Below are 15,678 nucleotides of genomic sequence, written 5' to 3'. Positions count from 1 at the left end.
CGTGTACTAGTACAGAAAACTAAGTGGCAAAAATCCTAAAGACAGATATTCTGTGCATCACTGTTACTCACACATATCTGCGTAGACACATGACACTACAAAGATCTCCCCAGACTTGCTGGGCAGCATGTTTAAGATACAGTCTTACCTCCATATCTGACAGAAAGCGAGTCAGAGAACAAGTGAGAGAGAGAGAGATGGGGTAGATGAGTAAATCAAATCCGCACACATCTCACCCGGCCTGTTTCCTGGGCCTATTTCCTGACCTTCCTGTCTCATAGGTCTCATTCATGGAAAAGATTCCTCCTCCACCGTACCCTGTTGCTGAGTTAGGATACTCAGATTTCACAGTATTCGACTCCGCTGAGGCGTACGCCTATACCAATCCAGCAGGTGCGCATGTCTGATAACGTCCGATAATTAGAGCCTAGCCCTGTCGTGACTGAAGTTGCTGGGAAGGGACCTTCCTGTGAGAACTGTTCATTTTGGTCTGCAATATGAGGAGTGAAGAGGTCTGGACTCTGAAAATGACCACGAAATGACCCACATGTACCAACTCACTCGGGGCCCAATCCCACCATCAGATATTACGACTCATACAGTCCTTTTTTGTTGCTGTTATGTGCTTTTGAAAATGGCTCTGTGTGTGCATGCATGCGTGATGGGTATACGGTCCTTCCTCTTCCACAGTGTCACTTGCTGAACCCATGTACCAGCCGGAGATAAGCGTGGTCCAGCAGGGTCCTGTCTTCATGCAGCCTGCGTTCCAGCCTGCCTCAGTGATGATGCAGCCCATGCAGCCAGAAGTAACGGTGGTGCAGCCTGCACCTGCTCCGGTGGTCATGCAGTCCATGCAGCCAGAAGTAACGGTGGTGCAGCCTGCACCTGCTCCGGTGATCATGCAGTCCATGCAGCCAGAAGTAACGGTGGTGCAGCCTGCACCTGCTCCGGTGATCATGCAGTCCATGCAGCCAGAAGTAACGGTGGTGCAGCCTGCACCTGCTCCGGTGATCATGCAGTCCATGCAGCCAGAAGTAACGGTGGTGCAGCCTGCACCTGCTCCGGTGATCATGCAGCCCATGCAGCCAGAAGTAACGGTGGTGCAGCCTGCACCTGCTCCGGTGATCATGCAGCCCATGCAGCAGCCGGTAACAGTGGTGAAGCCCGTAGGTGAGTTGGTTAACAGCCTCAACGTACCGAACAGCTCGTACAGGTTTCATAATCAGCAACGACAAACCATAATATGTCAATTTCCATCATAACCCCCCTTGTTAATTAGTCTGCTCAGCACGGAATTAACCACGAAAAGGTGAAGCGCAGGTGGAGTGGGTCCGTGCATTAAATGAGGATGAGCTGGTCATACTGTGGTCATACTGCACACATACTGTGAAGTTTTATCATTACTCAAGTTCAGTTTTAGTTGTTGCACAAGATGTGTAGGACGTTCACTTTACTCACTTGCTGTCTTCTGCTAACACAACCCTTTATTCTCAATATTAAAAGCGTGTGTGTCTGTGTGTGTGTGTGTGTGTGTGTGTGTGTGTGCATGCAGTGGTTGTGACACCACGTGATGTACCTGTACAGATGCAGTGTACTTACTGCCAGCAGCACATCCTCACGGTAACAAAGCCGGTCCCTGGACTCCTCACCTGGATTATATTTGCTTCTCTCTTCGTGTTCTTGTGAGCTACCACACACACACACACACACACACACACACACACACACACACACACACACACACACACACACACACACACACACACACACACACACACACACACACACACACACACTTTATATATTAAATGCAGGGGTTGGTATAGTATAATGGATAAGGGTGGTGCTTCATCTGTGGGAGGAGCAGGGTTCAGTCCCATGTCTGAATGAGTGCTACCCATGCTAAACCACATGGGGCAGGACTCCTGACACTACCTGTGCAGCATGACTGAAATTGTGAATAGATTGTTTATTATATTTTGGTACGTCTTGTCCCTCCCCAGAATATGGCCGTTCTGTCTGATTCCTTTCTGTGTGCATTCCTGCAACGACGTGGAGCATCGGTGTCCTCTGTGCAGACAAGTTCTGCACATTCACAAACGCATGTGACACGCTCCACACCTGCGAAACCAGGAGCGCCACAAGAATACCGAGCCATCGAGGCTGTTTCAAAGAGATCAACAGTTATATCAGAAATATAGTTATAGCTATAAAACATTCATTTTCAAAGCTAGGCATTCTCTCTGTTCAGTATAGCTAGATATCTTTTTTGTTGTTGCTTTATTTGGAAAAGCTTGTCTTGACACATTGATATTGATGTGCATGTATGCTGGAAGATTACTTACCAAACCTGTAAAATGACTTTAGGAATGTACAGTATTCCAGAACTCTTTCCGGAAACATGTCTTGATCTTTTCAAAGAACACCAGCTTAGAATGCAAGCTTTAGTAACGAGCATACCTGTGCCTCTCTCCTGTCCTTTGAGCAGAACACACATGTTTATCAACGTAAATGGTGTGTAAATAAAGCAGTAATCCAACTGGCCTTGCTCTCCTGTGTTTTTCTAAAGGAGATGGTATAACTGTATTTGAGGTAAAAGAATAACATCATCTAGTTGAAGGCAAACTAAGCCAGTGATTAAGCCAGATCTGATATCTTCATATCAGGTATATCACATGGTCCTTGTGAAATATCTCGTGAATTGTCAGCATTCAATACTTTTGTGAACAATGGAACATTGAGGAGCAAAGAGACAGCGGAACACTGATTAATGTTCTCATATCGGACTATATTTAGAGTTTAAAGTTTAACTAAATACGTATTGATGTTATTATCTTTGTTAACTTTTTTGAATTAACTTGCTACTAATAAGAATAAAAAGAGGGAGAAGAAGACGTATTTTAAGAATGTAGTTTGTTGCGTAAGAATACAGGCGAGGAAGGGAACGCGTTTCACTGTAACTCCACTCTGTTTGAACACCTAGTACTGAGAGCAACAACAGGCACAAAATCCATGTCTCTTCTCTCGCTCCTCTTCGCTCTCCTCTTCCTGTTACGTTTGCAGATTTCTTATTCTCTTTCTTTCTCTCTCACACTTTTCTCTGTCTCTTTCTTTTTGACATAAGTAAGTGTGAGGGGGTTCATTTACAGTCTGTGTGGTAGCACCTAGAGGAAGAAGTGCAAGATCTCTTCATCGTCTCACCGCGTGCGTGCTTGTGTGTGTGTGTGTGGGGGGGGGTTATCTAATGCTGTTCACTGCTTTGACAAAGTACTTTGACTGCAGTATTTTAATGAATTGAACTGAAAAATAAAAACTTTTTTCAGGTGTGATTACTGGATTACTAATAAATTATTAATCAAATTAGAATTTGAGATGCTTATTGCAGTTGGATACTTTTTCATTATCCTGCTTTTTTAATGTTCTCTGATTCTCAGCTCGTCATTCACATATCGAAGTAGAAAGATTGTAAGGTGATAGACGAAAAAGCACCATGAAACCATGATTTTCAGAAAAGCACATACCAGCACAATTCAAATACATTTTCAACTCATATTCCTGTGAATAAGACAACTGGTCAAGCACAGACACCGACAAGGGTGTCCTCTTTTCTGCCCTTCAGTAGGCTGACCACGGAGAGAACGCTGCTCCACGAGGCCTGGGTCCCCTCCTGAGTTCCACTCACGCACCCTCTTTTCACAATATCAGTACAGCGTGTGTGTGTGTGTGTGTGTGTGTGTGTGTGTGTGTGTGTGTGGCTGGTCTTTTGAACATAGTGAAAACTGACCACAGTCCTTAGACCATAGCGAAAATACCTGCTGCTCCTTATCCTGCACCTCCTCTGGACACTCATCCATCCATCCATCCATCCATCCATCCATCCATCCATCCATCCATCCATCCATCCATCACTGCACACCAACCAGGCTACACCCACCAGTAAGGCCACTACACCCAGCATGATAATGTTGAAGTAAAGCCCACCGACGGGATTTGGCAGCGAAGGACTTTTATTTTAACGGGGTGTTTTGTCCTCAGTTCAGGGTTCTTGTGGTATGCATTTCCTTGTCTAAACGCACTTGGAAACCTGTCCTGGAATGCTGTTCAGAAAATTCTGTTTGCCTTTGACACATTTCATATGATATTTCCTGTGTTCACTTACAGTCTCTTGGTAGCTGTGAGAAGAGAAGTACTGCTATCCCCACATACACCACTCAAATCGCAAAGCTCAGGTAAGTGTGTGTGTGTTTTATGTGTTTATTCTGCCACTGTTAACACTTTTCTACCTTGTAAATGGAATGAACTCTGATTATTCTTGAAATTATTCAAGATATTTTAGATATGACTGTTGATAAATTCTAAATCCAATCATCACAGCTATTGAAATAAAATGCTTTGTTGACTGGCTTGTTTAAGGTTTTTTAATTAGTATTAATATTCTCGCTCTCCCTGCCTCTGAGAGAGTTGTATCATAATTGAAACTAACAAATAATTTACAGTTTTTGTCAGCTGCTTTGGTTCATTTTTCAAATCGTTAACCTTTATAAAATAAAAAGTGTATTTCTCAGAACAAACAGCACCACAAAATCCCATAACACTCTCAGAATCCTTAGTTTGTGTCTCAAAAGTAAATATTTTTCTCAATGAACATGTCAATGCTAGCAGAACGACCTTGTGTTATTGTTGTTGAACAAGACATTCAAAATGTCTACAATGTTGTCAGGGCACTCTGTAAGTAGTTTCTGATGGGTAAGGTTTTGTTGACTGATTGAAATGCACGAGGCTGCACTATTTCTGTGGGACATGCAAACTTCACCAGTACGGTTACACAGTAGTGTGCGTAGGAGACTGGTTGAAAGAGGCTAGGCAGGATTTCCATTTATGTTTTGACTGTTTGGGCTGTAATTTGTTGAAAGACTACGTCATTGTGATACAGAAATGAAAGACAAAGCTGTTGTACAGCATTGCCCTTCACACGCATTCTCCATCACACACGCAATCTCCTTCACATACATTCTTCAGTACACATTTTTCTTCACAGGTCAATGTTAAGAATGTTAAGATCCACATTCTCCTTCACAGGTGAATGTTAAGATTCACCTGAGAGCAGTTCTTCAGCTCAGGATACATTTACCAAAATACTCTTATAGAAATGTATAATATATGCTTGACAGATAATGACAACTGGTTGATCACGTTTAAATATAATGATTTATGCCTAGTTTTTGTTTAATAGCAAGCTGTCTCTCTGCTCTAGTGGTGCTATACAACAGTGTTATCCCACCACTAATGTCTGCAGTCTGGAAACCACAGACAGAAATGAATAAAATAAAGAAGAAACAAAGAAAGAAAATGAAAGAATCATCTGTGTTTTGTCTTCTGCAGTTTGGAGAGTGCCCCCGCTACTGCTCGGCCGGCCACGATCGCACCTTCAGCCACTGAGCTCCACAGCGGACGTCACAGCAGGTGCTCACACCAGCCACCAGAACACAAAGCCGTCCGTAGTCCACTGTAGAGCAACGAGGGGAAAACGCACAATATTCCATACTAATGCTTGAAATATGAACGTATGTGGTATATATGAGAGGGAGAGCAGAAACACGAGTAGATTTACTGCTACATTTTGAGTCTAAAACTTGTCGAGTCTAAAACCAGCATGTACAACTAAATGCGCTTACCACCAAGGCTTTCAGTGTTGACCTTTTTATTTTTGTCCACACAGGTGTATCCAAGGCAATGTACAACCCATACTACACAGTGACCCAGCCTGCGGTCACAGTAACCCAGCCTGGGGCTACGATAGTCCAACACAGGCCCCAGCCTACCATAATCCAACACTCAGCCACGCCTACCGTAATCCAGACACCAAATGCAACGGTGGTGCAGGCAAAACCACCGCCCACAATAATCCAAACTACGTCTCAGAGCAGAGTAATCGTCCAGCCACAGGCCATGCCTACTGTAATCCAGCCCGCGGTACAGCCCGCTGTTACGGTGGTCCAGCCACAGGTCATGCCCACTGTAATCCAGCCCATGGTACAGCCCGGAATCACTATGTACCAAGCCCCGGCTGCGAACACTGTGGGTGAGTACTATTCCAGTTGTTTGTTTGAGTGTTGAGTGTTGTGTCACAGACCACAGGCCAGTGTCCAGTAGTATAATCTCAGCGCTTTCAGGAACTTGTACTACCAATTTAGAACTTTAGTATACAGTACTATCAATCCAGAACTTCCTAGTAGTATCAGTTTATTATTTAATTCACCTGGTCAGGTTGTTCTTTAGAAATGTTCTTGATTTCAGATTGCTGCCATGTTTGGGTGGGAAATTACATTTTGAAGATCTCTAATACACACCATATGCCTATGCACCCCCCCCCCCCACACACACACACACACACACACACTGACTCTGCTTTTACTATGATGTCTCTTTGCAGTATACCAGCGATATTTCTGATTCTGTTCTGGGTGAGGAATTGCGGGAGAACCTGAAGAACCCAAAGAGCCTGCATGACTCCAGCTGTGATTACAAGCATGCAGAATTGCACTAAACAATTGAGGTGTAGGGGTCTTGTAATAACCTATGAAAATGAGCAGTTAATAAAAGTGTAGTTAAGCGTGGAATATGTATCAGAGCGCAACACACTATATTATATCTAGTCTGAACAGAAGGTGTCTTTATGTACTCAACCGGGAATAGCTCCCATTCTCATCATATTCAAGAAACGGCATCAAATTCTATATACATTTATTTAGTAATGTCTATGATTATGAGTGGAATTAAATTTTTATGTTTGTGCAGTCAGAATTACGAGTGGTGTCAGTTTCAAAATAAACATACATAAATAAACACATAACTTTTGTTAATTTCAAATTTAATGATATTAGACATCAAAAGACTACAATAACCAGCCTATCAAACTGCCGGAAAATATTTAGGATTTTTTAGTATAAATTTTCTGACATTATATTTTATATAGTTTTATTCTGGTTAATAAATCATTGGTTAATCCATCAAAATGTTTTGATCATTCAGTAAATTCAGTAAATCATTCAGCAAATTGTAACTATCTAATATTACAGATAATATGCACAACAAAGACTTCATGAATGAATTAGGATTAACTGCTGAACTACACTGGACCTGGGGGGAGGGTGTAACACTCACATGATGTTCTAGATTATTCTATTTTGAATCAAATACTTGAAAGTGTAATATTTACTGTAATAAAGAGGCTTCCCCATCTCCACTGAATATTGAACATTTTTGGAGCTTTTTTCTGCCTTCTCTATAGGGATTTATACTCCCTATACCATTCAGTCATTGAAAAACTGAAATTGTGTGTGTGTGTGTGTGTGTGTGTGTGTGTGTGTGTGTGTGTGTGTGTGTGTGTGTGTGTGTGTGTGTGTGTCAGAGGGAGAGAGATTAAAATTTGTGAGGTTCAGAAGCCTCTTCAATGGGGTATGTGTGAAGAAATGTTGATATGAACATAGAACTTGAACTCATGAGAAAAACTACACACACACACACACACACACACACACACACACACGCATGCTAAACTGTTCATCTACCAACCAGCAGCATAAAGCATCCACCCTGTTAGAACCTCCCAGCTGCTACATCTCTTCTAGGTGCCTTCATAGGTGAGTCACTCCCAGTATATATATCTGCACTGTCTGTCACAACATGACCACTCCTCGCCAGATACTTGAGCCAGTGTAGCATTTCCCTCCGTCATGCTAGTGGTGTAGCTGACGGAGCGGGTGTGCCAACGTCTCGACGTCTGCTTTGGCCTTCAGCTTCTGTCTGCGCCTTCATCTTCACAAGACACCTCCACCATAACTGTGCTGCTGCACCTCCATCTTAAAGTACAGACTCAATAACAGACAGGACAGGCAGGCAGATTTCACAGCTGTTCTCCAGATTACATCTCATTACTAAATGAAGACGAAAACCTGGAGCAGGACAAATAACAAATGTCCTCATTATTTCTTATGTCTATACAGGCAACAGGGCCTGTGATGTCCACCCCGGTATCCACCCCAATGTCTAGTTTATCAGACATTTTGGGATTTACATACGTCGTCAAATCAAGCTGAAAATTTTGCTTTTGCTAGAAACTGAACATAAAAAGGTGAGTGGAATGCAGAAAGGTAAAAACCAGATAGTTTGGTATGCTCCAGTGACAAACATCCTTACACGCTGCTGTGTTAAAGACGCCTTGACATTGTGTTACAGTGGGCCTCTTGTGACCTTTTTTTTAGGTTCATGCCAACATGCTTTTGCTCGGAAATCTGTTTCACAGCAGAAGAAGGAACCGGGGACGAGGAACAAAACTTAGCCTTAACTATAGACGAAACTCTAGCCTAGCAAATGGCAGCTAGAAATAAGATGTTGTTTCTGACACGCGTGGGTAAGCAGTTTTATATAGTTTGTCATCTACTTAGTCCATGTTTTGTGTATCTTGCTTCAGCTTTCATTTGTGAACCACATTTCCTAGCAGGCCACACTGATTTAATACATTTTGTTATCTGATTAAATGCTAAATGGAAAACAACTAATGGTAAATTCCAAACTATGCCCTACACTAGACTCAAGATATAGCCTAAAAGATTAAACCGGCCGTGACCTAAGTCAGCACATTGGTATGCTAAAATCTTAAGAGTTAATCGTTCAGATTCCTAAGCGAGGCCAGCAGTAACTCGGGTTTATTGTAAATACGTTATATTTCCTACGAAAACCGTCAGATATCAGTTATGATTGAGCGCCATCTAGTGATCTAAAAAAATATATACCATGAATCAAAACTGGTTAACTGCACTGTGGCGATTGTCTGATTAAACGACACATTGTTTCCGTTTTAATGGATTTTAGTGGAAAACGATTGGCAGCATTTGACTCTAACCATCTACGTCCTGGTAACTGTCATTTTTTTTCCCAAATTCACACCTTATTGATGGCCAATAATAATAAATGCGATTTCTTGTTTCCGGCCAATAACCGGTGAGGGTTGTTGAAGGGTTTACTGTGGTTTCTGTCGCAAGTCTAGCTCCACGTGTGAAGACTTCTCTGTGCCCAGAGTCACTGTCAGTGCGGCCACATTACAACCAAGCTTCTTTCTCAACAGGACAATAGTGGCAGCCTTGTGCGGGACTATGAGTCAGGCCCGGGGAACGGGACGGGACTGCAGAAGCGCCCTGCAGGGGGCGACACGACAAGGCGCTTTCACGACTGCAACGGAGACGTGGTGCGAGTGAGATCTAAAGCACAACTTTGCAACAGACAGTTATAGTTTTCTCGCCTTGCGCCACTTCTGCTTTTGTACTGTTCCATCTCAACCGTCGCCGCTGTCTAACTGTCGCGTACACGTGTCTTCTTGCACAATCGCACATATGCACGTCTATGTCTGGACATACAGTAATTATTTTATTAATTCAAGCATTAGTCCTATTCCATTCTGCGCATTATTCTCTATTAGTATACGCTTAGCATTCATTTAGTTTATGCAACCCCGCAATAATCACCTTATGTTTATAGTTGTGAGAAGCCGTGTAACTTTGAGATCAAAGAAGCAGTTGTTCACGGGCGTAGTTTTAAGTTTTCAGATATTGTTTAATCGGGAATGTGGATATTCTTTTTCACAAAGAAAGGAATGAGGAGAACTGTTATTTTGGTACTGATCCACCAGGGGGCAGTATACATGCTACGCTGATGAGCCTGGTAAGAGTAGTGCTGAGAGTAGAGCCGTGGTCAAGCCTAGTGATGTTGAGATGTTGTGACATTCAAAGCTGTGACCTTACCAATGCCATGTGTGCCCACAAAACAGATATAGGCTACTGTCCAGAGTACTCCACAGCAGTGATTCTGTCCCACGAACAATCTCACTCGATCGGGCGAAGACAAAAGTTCAGCGTCAGTGAGTCTGTGTGTCGCATTAAAACCTTAAAATGCTTCCTTCTGTGCAGGCTGTCGAAAACTGCACAACATTGTGACATGCCTGTTAGGTGACCTTTTATTAGGTTAAAAACACGGACAACGTCTAGGAATGTACGAACACCAACTGTCCAGAAAAGTGAAAAACTGTCAAAACAGTTGAAAACTCAAAATGGGTTCAACAGTTTTTGAATTCGCCGAGGACGCGTGATGTTACCTTCAAGTCTGGACGAGACAAGGCACGCAGACGCCCTCCGGACAGGACAGCTTTATCGCAGAAGCGCGCAGGTGCTACCCAGACAGCTGCCTCGGAGCAGAAGCGGGCTCGGCCACCAGGCGGCGCTCCGGACAAGGACACTGCCTTGCTGCCACGACACGCTCGTGGAGACCCTAATTAGCTGCGCCACGTGGGGCCTGTGCAGAGGTCAGGGCACTGACGCTGCTGACCAGGCTTCTCTGTAAGCTGGGAACGACGTGGAGGTGTTTTATTACACACGGGCAGTCAAATATCAGTTACTGTGCATCACATCCGGGTTTTTTTTTTTATACTACAACCATAAAATCTCAGGTTTATGACACGGGTCCTGCCACATCTCTCTCACACACACACACACACAAAAGCAACCACATACTTTGTATTAATTTTTAGCCATTTCTCTATTAGTATCGAAAGTGAGGTCTGAAGGTAAACGAGGATAGCAAATAAATAAGCATGTAGAGTGTCTTCTGAGTGTCCTTCGCCCTTACACACACACACACACACACACACACACACACAAAGTATGTAAAAAAATATATCTATGGACATGGAGGGAGCCTCGCGGCTGCCGCTCCTGCTCCCGGAGAGCACGTGCGTCCGCTCCCACGTGCAGGTGGAGAGACGAGTGCGCAGTGCGGGACTGGCGGAGGACGCTGTCGTACTTCAGGAGCGGCACAGAGTTCTTCGCACAGCAAGCGCAGGTAATCTTCTTACGAGCAGGAAAATCCAAGCAGGGTGAGCGGGCGCTAAACGGAGTTTTTAACAGCTGTGCTGGGATCAGCGTAACTGGTCAGCACCTAATCTGCACTGACGTGCGTGATGCGAATCACTGACTGTGGATTGTTCCCTCTGCACTAAAACTGAAGCCTAACTGACATACAGGCTACGAGACGCACCGATACAATAAATCGCAAGAGTGGTGCGGGGCAAAGTATTATAACTTGTTAAAGAATAGGTAACGGCTCTCTGGGTCACATGACCCGAGGAGAGAAGCGAGAGGAGAGAGCGAAAGAATGAGGTTATTAGTTTCAGGCTACTTAAAAGAATAAATCTACATACACATTCTTTGCTAAAATTACATAATCCACTCTAAGACATCCCACGTGGATACACACCTGCAGGTATGTTATTTTGTGTGTGTGTGTGTGTGTGTGTGTGTGTGTGTGTGTGTGGAATTAGGGTCGCAATGTGGTCTCTAAGGGTCTCTAAGGGCGTAAGACCACCGAATGACTGATAGAATCTGAAACGGAAGTTCATCAGCAAGTCATCCGTCTCCAGTCTCGTTATTCTTACCTCTCGATAGTAACTGTAACGGAGACATACCGGACAATGGGCAGCGCTCTGGTGCGTGCGTGTGTGCTACGCAGCGACCACTGACGGTTTCAGAGACAGATATTTATGGTTTTGAAGGTGTGGAGAGAGAGAGAAAGAGAGAGAGAGAGAGAGAGAGAGAGAGAGAGAGAGAGCGAGAGAAGCAGCATCGCTGCAGCCCTTTCTGGATGGAATGTCGAGCGTAGATGATAAAAATCTACCTTCCGCACGTCAAGAAGCGACGTCGATACCGTTACATTGCCTCTCACTTCCAAACAGCGAGGTGATTGTTTGGCGAAGACTTTCTTCGAGGGAAAGACGGTCGATAACGTCCTTCCAGCGCGTGCACGCTGGGCACCGAGCGCACAGTTTCAGGAGCTAAATGACAAGCGGCGTTCGCAGATCTGAACCAACTGTTCGGGTGCTTATTGGGAGGCGTCTCTAACTTTGCGCGCTAGATATGTGCGGATAACACACGCGACAAAGCGTTTTTTCAACGAGAAAGGAATTTGGGTACGTTTCAGTGCGTGTACAGGTAATTTCTACATTACAAGGTGAGACATTTCGCTCTAGGTTTTCTCGATCTCTTGACCATCCATACTTAAATACCGAATAAAGACTGCAGTATCTTGGTAGAGAAATGACGCAAACCATTTCACAAGTGCTATAAACTGTTAATTCCAGAAGCATGAGTACTGCTATGCTGGCTGATTATTCACTGAGTGCGCATTTGTGCGTGTGTGTGTGAGTGTGTGTGTGTGTGTGTGTGTGTGTGTGTGTGTGTGTGTGTGTGTGTGTGTGTGTGTGTGTGTGTGTGTGTGTGAGTGTGTGTGTGTGTGTGCGCGCGCGATCGCGCGCGTGTGTGCGTGCGTGTCTTTGTGTGTGTGTGTGTGTGTGTGTGTGTGTGTGTGTGTGTGTGTCTGTGTGTGTGTGTGTGTGTGTGTGTGTGCGTGCGTGTCAGCTGGTTGTCACAGTGATCGCTCCTTATATAAACTCAACTCACTTCCATGCAGGCCATCCCACGCGTGTCTCTGGTTGCTATAGGAACTGATTTGGCCTGGTATGGCTGGGAAGCTTCACAATGCGAGAGACAAAACAAAAGCATGACATCATCAGTCCACTCGGCGCTCAAGAGGGGAGGATAGGGCACATACACCTTGAGAAGGCATTGTGTACACAGTTAAAGGTTAAACCAGCAGGATTATTACTAAATGTCAAACAGCAATCCGATAAAACATCAGACACCTTTAATTGTCTAGAAATTTAAGGGCTGTTTCTTGCTCTTTTTTACATTCCCAGTTTTCATCGCCTGCAGCCATGGTGGTAAGACCTGCCCTCCACCTTCTCCTGCTCCTCTCTTTGACTGTCTCCAGCTCTTCTGAGGGCATAACTCACGAGGAAGTCCCACCCCCTCCTCGAGGGTGTGGCTCTGGCGTGGCCCGCCCCTACTGGGTGCTGTGCGACCTGGAGTCAGCGTGGGGCGTGGTCCTCGAGGCCCTCGCGTGTGGCGGTGCTGTGTCATCCTTGGGGCTGGCCGCGGTGCTCCTCGCCAGGCTGAAGATGGTGACGGAGGCAGGGGGCCGCAGCGGCGTGGGACCCCTGCTCCTGCTGCTGCTGGGCACGGCCAGCCTGTTCGGCCTGTCCCTGGCCTTCGTGGTGGGGCGCGGGGAGGCGTTGTGCGTGGCACGCCGTGCCCTCTGGGGGGCACTGTTTGCGCTGTGCTTCTCCTGCCTGCTGGTGCAGGCCGTGCGCCTGCGCAGGCTGGTGGCAGGCGGCCGCGGCCCCGCCGGGAGCTCGCTTTCTGGGCTGGCGCTCGCCCTCACGCTGGTGCAGGGTGTGATCAACGCCGAGTGGCTGCTGCTGACAGTGGCCCGCGAGGGTCACGCCGCCTGTGATTACCCCCCGCTGGACTTCGCGCTAGCCAGCGGCTATGCCCTGAGCCTGCTGCTGGTTGCCACGGCGACCTCGCTGGGGGTGGTGCTGTGTGTCGGGCGTGGCCGGGATGAGGCCAGTAGCAGCGCCGGCAGCAAGAGGCGCAGGTGGAGGTGCAACGCTGTCTGGCTTTTCCTCTGCTGCCTCACCTCCCTTCTCATCTGGGCTGGCTGGCTCGGGTTCTATCTCTACGGTGATGCCGCCGTGGCGACTGCTGTGACAGGCTGGGATGAGCCAGCGCTGGCGGTCGCCCTGGTGACGGAGGGATGGATGCTGCTGTTGTTCCATGCTATACCGGAAGCCCACCTGTGCCTGCGGCAAGCCAATCAGAGGAGCGAGGAGGCGGGGCAGGATTACTACGATGCCCGGAAACCTCTGACATCACAGGGTTACCATGACGACGAGGCACCAACCAATACCAGAGCAGCCTACTCAGAAAGGCAGGCTTTTTCCATAGAGGAACATAGCACAGGTACAGATATGGGTGTGTTTACTGTGTCTGGCTATTTGTAGAGATGTACACTTGATATTATTGTGGCAACTGAGCATGTCAATGGCATTTACTTTTGACTGCATTGAAGACATTTGAATGTACATTCATAGCACATTGTGTGTGTGTGTGTGTGTGTGTGTGTGTGTATAGCTGTACAGGCTGGGGGCTACCATACTGGAGTAATACGGCCCACACTTCCATTCAGAAGCCATGTGTACCAGCCCACTGAGATGGCCCTGCTGATGAACGGGGGCACGGTGAGTGTGCGCGACGCACACATACAGCTGCACACGCAAACTAAATGCACACAAACCTTACCGTGCTTTGTCTTTCTCACTGTCTTACAGATCCCTACGGCTCCCCCGAACTATACCAGAAGAAATTTGTGGTGAAAACCACAACCGCAGCAACACAGCCCAGTTGTCATTTGGTCAAAATGCCTTTAGATGATGTCACAGGGTCGAAGGGCACACAGCATGGGTCCAGTGTCCATGGCGAGCGAACAAACATACACCAGTACTCGTGAAGCTGTGTCCAAGTTTTATTGTGATATTTTAATAATTTATAGACTAAAAACTAAACCTGAGATATGGTGGGGGTCACACACTGATTTTGCACTAGTTGTTCAAAGTCACTTTTAATCACCTATAGTGACAAGATAACTCTGAAACAGGTACTGTATTATTATTATTATCAACTAGCCAGTCATTAGTAACTAGCCTGTCTTCTCTTTCCTACAAAGCACTGCAATACTTTAATAATAAGTATTCAGTAATACTTAAATAATAATTTATATTGACAGGAAGAAAAATTTTTTTTTTTTTGTATTTTGTAATGGCTTATTGCTTAGGCTATATGGTGAGTTGACTGAGTAGTTAAAAATAGTTATTAACAAAGATGAAAACAAAATTGTGATGAACTTTTTTAGAACCCTTGAGTCTTTTGCTTTTAGCCTTTTATTTTATATAATTTATATTATTATTATTATGCCCACAAGATTGCTTTTGTAAATGTTAAACATTCATAGTTTTGATATGGATTCCCCCCGCCGCTATTTATTTATTTATATGTTATTTTTAACCCGTTTTTGCTATTCAGGGACGTGTTTATGTGCACTTTAAGACGAAATGCTGTACTGTCTACACACGGTTATATTATTTTAAACATTGCGCTTGAATAGCATAATTTCCGTTCAAATTGAATTTTCTATTTCGCTGAAAGCAAAATGATTTTTTTTAAGCGTTTGGTAGCTATTTCGTGATTAGAGTTTTGAGTAGCCTTTATCGTGTTTTAGTATGTAAGGTATTTTAGGAGAAACTTAATGTAGGTAGCACTTTAAATTGCAGAAGAGACGTTTAAGTTTATTATCTGTGCTGGTGTTGACACTAATTTGAAACCATAATGGGTCGTGTGGTTTTTGGACGTGTTACCAATACCACCAGCTGTTCTGATTTTCCTCGCCGACACCCCGTTTGCTCCCTAACTGTTGCCCATTTCTCGGGAGGAGTTGTGCTTGCGTATGGCGAACATTTATTACTTTACTTACGAGACATTGCCTCTGCTGTTGTACACGTAACACACATGCTTATGAGAAATACGATCGTGTTGAATAAACTGTGAAGTTTATTTGTTTTCAAAGTGTCTCTTTTTACTGTCTGAAAATCGGCGCTGCACCTGCAATGACGGGTACTCTCGTACACAGGCATAACTATTTTTCTAGAGCAAATGCTTGGGTGAAACTAATAAATGT

General features: G+C 44.9%; 3 protein-coding genes across 10 annotated transcripts in view; all 3 read left to right on the top strand.

Moving 5' to 3' along the window:
• The window catches only part of LOC113591192 (uncharacterized), a 4,091-nt gene extending 1,548 nt beyond the window's left edge, over positions 1 to 2,543 (top strand). Inside the window, exons 3-7 of one of the 3 annotated variants that reach the window (XM_081701241.1) lie at positions 282 to 393; positions 691 to 793; positions 860 to 1,170; positions 1,553 to 1,682; positions 2,004 to 2,543. In XM_081701241.1, coding sequence (XP_081557367.1) covers positions 291 to 393; positions 691 to 793; positions 860 to 1,170; positions 1,553 to 1,682; positions 2,004 to 2,109 — 753 coding nt within the window. In that variant the 5' untranslated portion in view covers positions 282 to 290 and the 3' untranslated portion in view covers positions 2,110 to 2,543. Of the gene's footprint in view, positions 1 to 281; positions 394 to 690; positions 1,171 to 1,552; positions 1,683 to 2,003 lie in introns of all 3 variants that reach the window. The other 2 variants (XM_035534698.2, XM_081701242.1) reach the window with 2 other exon arrangements.
• Positions 2,544 to 4,075: 1,532 nt separating this feature from the next.
• LOC113591204 (uncharacterized) lies at positions 4,076 to 7,251 on the top strand. Its single transcript, XM_035535033.2, has 4 exons — positions 4,076 to 4,229; positions 5,383 to 5,463; positions 5,720 to 6,082; positions 6,434 to 7,251. Exons 1-4 carry the CDS (start codon positions 4,136 to 4,138, stop codon positions 6,451 to 6,453), a joined length of 558 nt encoding a protein of 185 aa, XP_035390926.1. The 5' UTR covers positions 4,076 to 4,135; the 3' UTR covers positions 6,454 to 7,251.
• Positions 7,252 to 10,816: 3,565 nt separating this feature from the next.
• Positions 10,817 to 15,554, top strand: gprc5bb (G protein-coupled receptor, class C, group 5, member Bb). 6 transcript variants are annotated; one of them, XM_035534631.2, is made up of 5 exons: positions 11,490 to 12,057; positions 12,548 to 12,689; positions 12,803 to 13,907; positions 14,079 to 14,185; positions 14,276 to 15,554. In XM_035534631.2, the coding sequence occupies exons 2-5, from the start codon at positions 12,585 to 12,587 to the stop codon at positions 14,318 to 14,320; spliced, it is 1,362 nt and encodes a 453-aa protein (XP_035390524.1). In that variant the 5' UTR covers positions 11,490 to 12,057; positions 12,548 to 12,584; the 3' UTR covers positions 14,321 to 15,554. The 6 variants fall into 6 exon arrangements, with proteins under 6 accessions (XP_035390528.1, XP_035390529.1, XP_035390524.1 ...); XM_035534630.2 differs by having other exon boundaries at positions 12,517 to 12,689; XM_035534635.1 differs by lacking the exons at positions 11,490 to 12,057; positions 12,548 to 12,689 and adding an exon at positions 10,817 to 10,893.
• The last annotated feature ends 124 nt before the right edge of the window (positions 15,555 to 15,678 follow it).

This window comes from Electrophorus electricus, chromosome 18 (genome assembly GCF_041902795.1).
Source record: "Electrophorus electricus isolate QZ-2024a chromosome 18, ASM4190279v1, whole genome shotgun sequence".
NCBI classification, from domain to species: domain Eukaryota; kingdom Metazoa; phylum Chordata; class Actinopteri; order Gymnotiformes; family Gymnotidae; genus Electrophorus; species Electrophorus electricus.
Note: the sequence above shows the minus strand (reverse complement) of the source record. Positions and strands in the feature narration are given on the sequence as shown.

Coding starts and splice junctions, on each gene's coding strand:
- gprc5bb (XM_035534631.2), top strand. CDS start 12,585: ATGCGAGAGACAAAACAAAAGCATGACATCATCAGTCCACTCGGCGCT. Junction 12,690..12,802: donor CATTGTGTACACAGTTAAAG/GTTAAACCAGCA, acceptor TTACATTCCCAG/TTTTCATCGCCTGCAGCCAT. Junction 13,908..14,078: donor CATAGAGGAACATAGCACAG/GTACAGATATGG, acceptor GTGTGTGTATAG/CTGTACAGGCTGGGGGCTAC.
- LOC113591204 (XM_035535033.2), top strand. CDS start 4,136: ATGATATTTCCTGTGTTCACTTACAGTCTCTTGGTAGCTGTGAGAAGA. Junction 4,230..5,382: donor ACTCAAATCGCAAAGCTCAG/GTAAGTGTGTGT, acceptor TGTCTTCTGCAG/TTTGGAGAGTGCCCCCGCTA. Junction 5,464..5,719: donor CACAGCGGACGTCACAGCAG/GTGCTCACACCA, acceptor TTGTCCACACAG/GTGTATCCAAGGCAATGTAC.